General features: G+C 42.0%; 1 protein-coding gene across 1 annotated transcript in view; it reads left to right on the plus strand.

Annotated features, from left to right (window-relative positions):
- Positions 1-8,664: 8,664 nt before the first annotated feature.
- LOC112077006 (doublecortin domain-containing protein 2-like) overlaps positions 8,665-11,326 on the plus strand; it is a gene marked incomplete at its 3' end in the record, with an annotated part of 10,079 nt that continues 7,417 nt past the window's right edge. Inside the window, exons 1-2 of the mRNA XM_024143618.2 lie at positions 8,665-9,408; positions 10,491-10,545. Coding sequence (XP_023999386.1) covers positions 9,122-9,408; positions 10,491-10,545 — 342 coding nt within the window. The remainder of the gene's footprint in view (positions 9,409-10,490; positions 10,546-11,326) is intronic.

The following is an 11,326-nucleotide window of genomic DNA, read 5'->3' on the forward strand; positions in this document are numbered from 1 at the left end:
ACCGAGATAATATAGAGTTACCGAAGATGGCTGCTGATCTATGGTTCCCCTGTTACAGGAGATAATATAGAGTTAACGAAGATGCTGCCTGATCTATGGTCCCATGTTACAGAGATAATATAGAGTAACGAAGATGTCTTATTTACTGCACAAGCCTCTATTTGACCTAGATCATTTGTGTGTATGTATGATTTGTAGGCTACGTGTGCCTTTTTTTTATGCATGTAGTTCTGTCCTTGATCTGTTCTTGTCTATTCATGTTCTGTGTGGACCCCAGAAGAGTATCTGCTGCTTTAGCAGTAACTAATGGGGATCCTAATAAAATACCAAACCAAAATGTGTTGAGGTTACATGGCCATAGCCCTCCATCATATGTCGCGTAACAGGCTAATTTAAAACAGCTAACAGCTAACAGACAATATCTGAATTTTCTCTACAAAGCACATAAGTTTAATTGTTAACAGGAAGTGTTCAAATATTCAAGACTGTTTAAAAGCAGCTTTTTAAAATTTTTAAAACGACATATGTACTGTAATCTATTACGTAATATTCTGTATACTGTATTTGTGTAATTCAAATGTAACTTTTAGAGGTGCTTGTATTGTCTTGAAGATGGTATGAATGTAACTTTTAGAGGGCTTGTATTGTTCTTGAGATGGTATGAAATGTAACTTTTAGAGGGGCTTGTATTTGACAAGCTGCTTCATGTGCAGGAGGAAGTGGTGCCTTGTGGGTTTTATTTTCTCTGTAAATCACAAAATACAAAATAAGTTGCCAGGTTGACCTAAAATCTTCAGTATTCAGAACATTACTATGCTGGGTGAGTATGCAATTGCAAGGCATGTCACAGTGTCTGTTGGGGGCCATGGCCCATGTATACTAATGGTTTGCTTCACGCTGCTCGTAACACTGGCTTCTCTCTCTCTCTCTCTCTCTCTCTCTCTCTCTCTCTCTCTCTCTCTCTCTCTCTCTCATTATACAGAGTGAAGAGGGTCTTATATTGACAGCAGAACACATTATGTATGTGAGTTCCATAGTGCCCTCCATCTCACCTTTCCTTAAAGTATCTTGGTCAGATGCCCCCATGATCCATAATGCACCTCCACCTGCAGTGGGTAGTGCAACCAGCCTCTGGACAATCCAATCAAATCCAATGTAAACCTTCTTTAGGATTGTTGGGTCCCCTGCGGGACGGTTGAGCTAACGTAGGCTAATGCGATTAGCATGATGTTGTAAGTAACAAGAACATTTCCTAGGACATGGACATATCTGATATGGGCAGAAAGCTTCAATTCTTGTTAATTTAACTGCGCTGTCCAATTTACAGTAGCTATTACAGTGAAAGAATACCATGCTATTGTTTGAGGAGAGTGCACAGTTTTGAACATGAAAAGTTATTCATAAACAAATTAGACACATTTGGGAATTCTTGATACTACATTTTGAACAGAAATGCAATGGTTCCTTGGATCAGTCTAAAACGTTTCACATACACTGCTGCCATCTAGTGGACAATATCTAAATTGCACCTGGGCTGGAATAATACATTATGGCCTTTCTCTTGCGTTTCAAAGATGATGGTACAAACAAAAATAATACAAAAAAAAGGTTTTTATTTTATTTTTATTTTATATAACTAGATCTATTCACCTACATTCCTTTCATATTTCCACAAACTGCAAAGTGTTTCTTTTCAAATTGTACCAATAATACGCATATCCTTGCTTCAGGGCCTGAGCTACAGGCAGTTAGATTTGGGTATGTCATTTTAGGCAAAAATTGACAAATGTATGTTTTTGTTTAATATATAATATATACCAATAATATAATACAATATTAGGATGTTAAGGACAGGACTCACTTCAGACAAATGTATGTTTTTGATGATTAAAACCCCCCACTTAAACAGACAGAGATAGAGAAGCCAGGGACCAACATTTAGGCTCGAGGCCTTTATCTAGAGTGCAACCATATCAACAGAACATAGACCTTATATCTGACAGTCAAACTGTCAATACACTGTTCCTCATCCCTTCAACAACTCCTCAGACAAACACAGGCTACAGACAATTATGTTTGATCTATACAATATGACTGAACTGAAATAGGTTTTCTCTTTAAGACAAGATAGACATTTCAAGTCATGTTGATCTATGTAACAATATGACTGAACTGAAAATAGGTTTTCTCTTTAAGACAAGATAGACATTAAAGTCATGTTGATCTATACAAAATGACTTAACTTGAATAGGTTTTTCTCTAAGCAGATAGAAATCTAAAGTAATGTCTGGATCTATACAAAATGACTGAACCTGAAATAGGTTTTCTCTTTAAGACAGGATAGACATTAAAGTCATGTTTGATCTATACAAAATGACTAACTGAATAGGTTGTTCTCGTTAAGACAAGATAGACATTAAGAGTCATGTTTGATCTATAACAATATGCTGAACTGAAATAGGTTTCTCTTTAGACAAAGATATACATTAAAGTCATGTTTGCAGAAGAAAACTATCAACAGTCAGGTAAGGTATGGTGCGGCCATTTCCAATCATCTGGAAATCGGTCCCTAATTCATCAGTTCATTATGTGAGAGAATCCACAATACAATACAATACAACACAATACAATACAATACAATACAATAAATACAATACAACCCAACATGCACACCACAACACAAGCACACACACCAGAACCACAACAAAGCACCACCACCAGCACAACAAAGCCACACCCCCACTACAACAAGCACACCACACACCACACACAAACAAAGCACACCAACCACAACACAGACACCACAGCGACACACTACAACAAGAACAAGCCACACACAACACAACAAAGCACACCACACACACAAAACAAAGCACACCACAACAAAGCACACCAAACAAAGCAACCACACTTCGCAAACAGCTGAGGCAGGGCTTTCTCCTATAGAATCTCCATTTTTATGGAAGTGCTGCCTCCCATGTGAGAGACGCAGACTCTGTCTCAACCTTTAAGTCTTTACTGAAGACTTATCTTCTTCAGTAGGTCATATGAATGAGTGTAGTCTGCGCCAGGAGTGTGAAGGTGAACGGAAAGGCCTTGGAGCAACGAACGCCCCTTGCTGTCTTCTGCCTGGCCGGTTCCCCTCCCACTGGGATTCTCTACCTCTAACCCTTACAGGGGCTGAGATCACTGGCTTACTGGTGCTCTTTCATGCCGTCCTAGGAGAGGTGCGTCCTTGGAGTGGGTTGAGTTACTGACGTGATCTTCCTGTCTGGTTGGCGCCCCCCTCTTGGTTTGTGCTGTGGTGGAGATCTTTGTGGCTATACTCGGCCTGTGTCTCAGGATTGTAAGTTGGTGTGGTTGAGATTTCCCTCTCAGTGGTGCGGGGGGCTGTGCTTTGCAAGTGGGGTGGGGTTATATCCTTCCTGTTTGCCCTGTCGGGGGTTTCTTCGGATGGGCACCAGTGTTCCTGACCCTCCTGTCTCAGCTCACGTATTTATGCTGCAGTAGTTTGTGTCGGGGGCTAGGGCCAGTTGGTTATATCGGAGTACGTCTCTGTCTTATCCAGTGTCCTGTGTGAATTTAAGTATGGCTCTCTCTAATTCTCTCCTTCTCTCTTTCTTTCTCTCTCTCGAGGAACTGAGCCCTAGGACCATACGTCAGGACTACCGGGCATGATGACTCCTTGCTGTCCCCAGTCCACCTGGCCTGTGCTGCTGTCCCAGTTTCAACTGTTCTGCCTACGGTTATGGAACGCCTACCTGTCCCAGACCTTGCTTGTTCTCAACTCTTAATTATCGGCTAATGAAAGCCAACTGACATTTATTCCTGATTATTATTTGACATACTTGTCATTTATGAACATTTGGCTCTCTCTAATTCTCTCCTTCTCTCTTTCTTTTCTCTCTCGGAGGACCTGAGCCCTGGGACCGTGCGTCGGGACTGCCGGGCATGATGGCTCCTTGCTGTCCCGTCCCACCTGGCTTGCTGCTGTCCCAGTTTCAGCTGTTCTGCCTGCGCGTTACTGGAACCCTACCTGTCCCAGACCTGCTGTTTTAACCTCTTTAATTATCGGCTATGAAAAGCCAACTGAAAATTTATTCCTGTTATTATTTGACCATGCTCCTGTCATTTATGAACATTTTGAACATCTGGCCATGTTCTGTTATAATCTCACCGCGCACAGCCAGAAGAGGACTGGCCACCCCTCATAGCCTGGTTCCTCTCTAGGTTTCTTCCTAGGTTTGGGCCTTTCTAGGGAGTTTTCCTAGCCACCGTGCTTCTCACACTGCATTGCTTGCTGTTTGGGGTTTTAGGCGTGGTTTTTTTACAGCACTTCGAGATATTGGCTGATGTACGAAGGGCTATATAAAAATAAACTGATTGATTGATTGACCACACCACACTACAACAAAGCACACCAACCACACAACAAAACAAAGCACACGCACACCACAACAAAACAAAGCACACCACACCACACCACACAAACAAACAATGTGGATATCTCAGAAAATGATCTGCAGCTGTTGGCTGAGGGGTCAATAACAACACCAGAAAACATGTAGAAATTTGATACTACTGATCATTTACAAAGCATGACACCAAGCATCTTGTCTTTTTAAAGTAGGGAGGAAGGAGGAGGGGTTGAAGACACCATAATAACCTGATTGATTTGTCATTTTCATCTTATATTGTTTTGACTACACAATGCAGCCAACTGATTACGGATGAGAGAACAGTGTTCGCAGAGGATCAGGAGGATTTCATAAGTGATGTACGGACGGAATCCTGGGAAATTACACTGTGATTGTGATTGTTCATGTCATCGTAATCTGTCATCTTCTGCCCTCTCTCTCCCTCTCCCTCTCCTCTCCCTTCCCTCTCCCTCTCCCTCCTCCTCTCTCTCTCTCCTCTCTCTCTCTCTTCCCTCTCTCTCTCTCTCTCTCTCTCTTCTCTCTCCTCTCTCTCTCTCTGTCTCTCCCTCTCTCTCTCTCTTCTCTCTCTCTCTTCTCTCTCTCTCTCTCTCTCTCTCTCCTTCTCTCTCTCTCTCTCTATTCCTTTCTCTATTCCTTCTCTATCTTTTCTCTCTCTCTCCTTTCTCTCTCCTTTCTCTCTCTCCTCTTTCTCTCTTCCTCCACTGTTGTCAGGGCAGAACAATTACGCAGCATTTGAGTCTACATCTAAATAACCACCTCTAGGATAGGGTTTAACTGCTGTCATTACTACATATAATAACCACCTCTAGGATAGGTTTAACTGCTGTCATTACTACATCTAATAACCACCTCTAGGATAGGTTTAACTGCTGTCATTACTACATCTAATGACCACCTCTAGGATAGGGTTTAACTGCTGTCATTACTACATCTAATAACCACCTCTAGGATAGGGTTTAACTGCTGTCATTACTACATCTAATAACCACCTCTAGGATAGGGTTTAACTGCTGTCATTACTACATTTAATAAATCCACCTCTAGGATAGGGTTTAACTGCTGTCTTACTTAACATCTAATAACCACCTCTAGGATAGGGTTTAACTGCTGTCATTACTACATCTAAACACCTCTAGGATAGGGTTAACTGCTGTCATTACTACATCTAATAACCACCTCTAGATAGGATTTAACTGCTGTCATTACTACATTTAATAAATCCACCTCTAGGATAGGGTTTAACTGCTGTCATTACTACATCTAATAACCACCTCTAGGATAGGGTTTAACTGCTGTCATTACTACATCTAATAACCACCTCTAGGATAGGGTTTAACTGCTGTCTTATTACTACATCTAATATCCACCTCTAGGATAGGGTTTAACTGCTGTCATTACTCATCTAATAACCACCTCTAGGATAGGGTTTAACTGCTGTCATTACTACATCTATAACCACCTCTAGGATAGGGTTTAACGCTGTCATTACTACATCTAATAACAACCTCTAGGATAGGGTTTACCTGCTGTCATTACTACATCTACTAACCACCTCTAGGATGGTTTAACTGCTGTCATTACTACATCTAATAACCACCTCTAGGATAGGGTTAACTGCGTCATTACTACATCTAATAACCACTCTAGGATAGGGTTTAACAAATTATGTTTTTATTGTTCAAAGGAGAGACTTAGGCTCTCTCCTCAAATGGTGTGTATTTGGCATTGCTCTTTGATAGCTTGGCTGGTGTTTACTAACATTACTATAGCCAGTTTAGGCATTTTAAATGAATGATATATACCCATTGATTCTTCTAAATGCTTCCTGAGCTTAGTTCAACTGTCACGCCCCATCAGAACTCAAAATAGAAGCGTGTTTTATTCCAATGTTAGCAAACATTGTAAATGTAAACAAACACTGTGTAGTCTCAAACCATGGTTAAAACTATCATTTGAAGTAATGGATGGTCAGTACTGCATCCACAGCTCTATATATTCATATTTTTCCAAAATAGAGGTGGGGTGAGCGTTGTTATTGTTTCAGCTTGGATTGGCCCTTTAAAGACTGAGTTGGACTGAGATTGTGTGTTCTGTTCAAATGATTTCTTTTCTTATTTAGTGTTTATCGGGGCTGTACAGACTGAGTGAGAGAGAGAGACAGAGAGAGAGAGAGAGCAGACTGAGAGAGGAGAGAGAGAGAGAGGACAGACTGAGAGAGACAGATGAGAGAGGAGAGAGAGACAGAGAGAAGAGAGAAGAGAGAGACAGAGAGACAGAGAGAGATAGACAGAGAGAAGAGACAGAGACAGAAAGAGAGAGAAGAGAGAGAGACAGAGAGGAGAGAGAGAGACGAGAGAAGAGAGAGAGAGAGAGAGAGAAGACGAGAAGAGACAGACTGAGAGAGAGAGAGAAGAGAGAGAGAGAGAGAGGAGGAGAGAGAAGAGAGACAGAGAGAGAAGACGAGCAGAGACAAGACAGAAGAGAGAGAGAGGAAGAGAGAGAGACAGAAGAGAGAGAGAGAGAGAGGAGAGAGAGAGAGAGAGAGGAGAAGAGAGAGAGAGAGAGAGAGACAGAGACAGAGACAGAAAGAGAGAGAGAGACGAGACAGAGAGAGAGAGACAGAAGAGGAGAGAGGAGAGAGAGAGAGAGAGAGAGAGGAGAGAGAGGAGAGAGAGAGAAGACAGAGAGAGAAGAGACAGAGACGAAAGAGAGAGAGAGAGACAGAGACAGAAAGAGAGAGACAGAAAGAGAGAGAGAGAGAAGAGAGAGAGAGAGAGAGAGAGGAGAGAGAGAGAGAGAGAGAGAGACTGGTTCAACATCTAATACTATGGCACCATCTTGTGGCCTTGTGAGTAACAACACACTGTGATCCTGTAGCTGTGATGTTTGAGGGATCTCTCGGTGGGTTGTAGAGGATTTAAAAGCTGGATAGATCTGTAGTAATACTTATAGGTCTACAAGTACGATTGACAGAATAATCTACAATATTGTAAAATCGTGTCATTGTAAATTTACCATGGAAATTAGGCATTATTTCAGAAATAACAAAATGACATTCATCACCTCTGTTGTCCTGGTGTGACCTTACCTCCATGTTTAAAGCTGCAATATGTCACTTTTTGGCCGAAGCGACGGAAATTCACATAGAAATGTCAGTTATAGATCTGTGATTCTCATTGAAAACAAGTCTAAGAAGCTGGTGATGAGTTCTTTGTGCGATATTTCTATGCTTCCCGTTCTTAAGTTTAGTTTTTGAGTCTTTTACTTTTAGGTTTTGTTCACCAGATTCAAACAGATGAAAATGATATTTTTCGGGTTATGGAAAATATATTTCACAGCAGTTTAGATGGTACAATGATTCTCTACACAATGACTGCTTGTTTTGTCACATCAACTGAAATTTCGGCGAACTATTCGAATTTTAGCAATCAGGAAATGGTCGGAGATGTTTCTGCGTATTGCACCTTTGAGAGCAAACACACTGTGAAATGTTCTGCATCTCTGTTGCCACGCAACACAATATATAGTCCACAAAACAAACATGTTTTTCTTATTCTTTCAACATCCAACACAGGACCTCCAATTGGCCCCTTGATATCTCATTAAAACTAAATTACTTTTCAAACTTTTAAAGGCCCAGTGCTGTGTGTTATAATATATTTCCACACTAGGTGMTTGGAATAATACTGTGAAATAGTGAAAATTATGCAAATGAACTTTAATTGTGAGAGCTGGTCGGGAAAGACATCACGTGGTGACCATCCCCGTGGGGTTAATCCGTTTATAGACCAATAAGAGAGTTCCAAACCTCTCTGCTAATAACAGCCAGTTTTCAGTTTTCCCTTCCCCATTCAGACTACTCCCAGACTCCTAGCAACATTCTTGCTTTATAAGCTGCTATATGCGAATAACACATTTCTTTATTTTTTTTTTACCATTTTAATTTAAAACACTTGCGGTAAGATACTTCATTGTTAACCAGAAATGATTTATTAATGAGATAAAAACGTCTACATTGGGCCTTTAAGTTTCCATATATTTTTTATTTGTAAATTGATTCTATTCACTTTTCTTTGTACAGAGTTATACGTGTGCTTACGGCTTGTTCCTCATTCACAACGTTTATATTCCACGCACATCTTTTTAGTTTAGTTATTAACCCACCTGTTGCTTGTGTCGGTATAGTTCGTGACAAGCGGTGTGACTGTGTATCGTGTGTGTTTCTATAGAAACGGCTCAACACCTGCCTTCCCATGATACCTCGGCGCTGAACCGTAGGAAAACGGTATGATACACACGAGACTTCTACGGTCACCTGGGCATAACGGGGCACGCAACCTGACTCTGRATGTGCCTTTMATGAAGTTGTTCCCGTTACATTCAGAATAATTTTTACCAGGAAGTATTTACCTGGATAACYTGCACGCTTGAAGAACTCAGCTATCTTCAAAGTAGCATAACTTTCGTTCAGGTTGCGCAGTGGACTATTTTATGCGAAGCTCAAGATGCTCATTTGAAAATGTGGACCGAATGGACCTAAAATATCCGTAAATGGCGTATCGATAGTGACCACCGTCCTATCCTGTAACAGTGTGGTTTACTACGTTGAAATTGGATGCATTTTTATTTTTCTGGGGAAATGATCTAGCATAGCCTTCGATACTTTGACCACTCCAATCGTCATGAACTCTGAAAAGCCCAATTTTCTATCCCAACCTGTCGTGAAGAACATTTTCGTTTATCGAAATGGAGATCCGTTTTACGAGGCTCGCCGGTTAGTGGTAAACCAAAAGAGAGTGTCCAATTTTGACACTTTTCTTCGAGATGTGACTGGGGGTGTGCAGGCTCCGTTCGGAGCGGTGCGGAACATCTACACCCCGAGAATGGGGCATCGGGTGGCCTGCCTGGACCATCTACAGAGCGGGGAACAATATGTCGCTGCCGGGAGAGAGAAATTCAAGAAATTGGAGTGAGTAAGATAATTATGTGTGTGTGTGTGTGTGCGTAATAATTGTCTGTTGTATTAGTTCATGTATATTATTGAAGGATTCATTGATGTTCATTGATACTGAATGACAGACTCTCTGTCTGTGATGTTCATTGATACTGAATGACAGACTCGCTGTCTGTGATGTTCATTGATACTGAATGACAGACTCGCTGTCTGTGATGTTCACTTTTCATGGTCGAGTTGACCTCACCATACTGATGTTGCAATAACTATAAAATAGTGATAACCCTAATTTGAACTGTTACAATTGGACAGTGTTCCCTAAACATGTAGGCTACTGTACCCACTATAATTGTTTATCTGTAAAGCAGCCTTTTATTAAAGGGTTTGTAGAGAAGGCCACACTCCTTATAGAATCTATTCTCAGTAGTTGTATCCTCATATTTTATCACTGAAAGGTTTGTACATGATAATTGTCCCTCTGTTGTAATTGCAGTTACTTAGATAGGAGCTTTGTAGAGATGACATTATGACATAGAGATGACATAGAGATGACATTGTGATATAGAGACATAGAGATGACATAGAGATGACATTGTGACATAGAGACATAGAGATGACATAGAGATGACATTGTGACATAGAGACATATAGATGACATTGAGATGACATTGTGACATAGAGACATAGAGATGACATAGGGATCACATTGTGACATAGAGATGACATTGAGATGACATTGGGGCATTTGGACCACACTCCTCCTAGACACATTATATGGCCTCCCGAGTGGCGCAGCGGTCTAAGGCACTTGCATCTCAGTGCTAGAYGTGTCACTACAGACCCTGGTTCGATCCTTGGCTGTATCACAACCGGCCGTGATCGGAAGGAGTCCCATAGGGACACTCACAGTTGGCCCGGCGTCGTCCGGGTTAAGGGAGGGTTTGGGCCGGGGTAGGGCCGTCAATGTAAAATAAGAATTTGTTCTTAACTGATTTGCCTAGTTAAATATAGGTTAAATAAATAAAAATATTCCATAACATTTCTGACCAATTATACCACAGATAATTGTATAACTTGTCCCTCCATTGTAATTGCAGTTATTCACAGATAGGATCCAAAAAGAAGAGGATGCTCCTTACTACTTCAGGGCAGGTGAGACAACTTGTTGCACTATCCACCATTGACACCACTTTACCAAGAGAAACTCACAGGACCGTGTCTTCTACTGGTCCTGGTTGGCTGGCCGTGCTGTCAACTAGACTGTGTCTCCTACTGGTCCTGGCTGGCTGGCCGTGCTGTCAACTAGACCGTGTCTCCTACTGGTCCTGGCTGGCTGGCCGTGCTGTCAACTAGACCGTGTCTCCTACTGGTCCTGGCTGGCTGACCGTGCTGTCAACTAGACTGTGTCTCCTACTGGTCCTGGCTTGCTGGCCGTGCTGTCAACTAGACTGCAACTGTTTTGAATGATTGATGACATTTGTCCTTCAAAAGGGAAACATGTTTTAATTGTCAACATTCACTCACAAGATGCCCTGGTCTCTGGGTGCCTTTGAGAAGCCCTGGTCTCTGGGTGCCTGTTGAGAAGCCCTGGTCTCTGGGTGCCTGTTTGAGAAGCCTGTCTCTGGTGCCGTTTGAGAAGCCTGGCCTCTGGTGTCTGTTTGAGAAGCCCTGTCTCTGGGTGCCTGTTTGAGAAGCCCTGGTCTCTGGTGCCTGTTTGAGAACCCTGGCTCTGGGTGCCTGTTTGAGAAGCCCTGGTCTCGGGTGCTGTTTGAAGCCCGGTCTGGGTGCCTGTTTGAAGCCCTGGTCTCTGGGTGCCTGTTTGAGAAGCCCTGGTCTCTGGGTGCCTGTTTGAGAAGCCCTGGTCTCTGGGTGCCTGTTTGAGAAGCCTGGTCTCTGGTGCCTGTTTGAGAAGCCCTGGTCTCTGGTGCCTGTT

This window comes from Salvelinus sp. IW2-2015, unplaced genomic scaffold, assembly GCF_002910315.2.
Source record: "Salvelinus sp. IW2-2015 unplaced genomic scaffold, ASM291031v2 Un_scaffold4193, whole genome shotgun sequence".
NCBI classification, from domain to species: Eukaryota; Metazoa; Chordata; class Actinopteri; order Salmoniformes; family Salmonidae; genus Salvelinus; species Salvelinus sp. IW2-2015.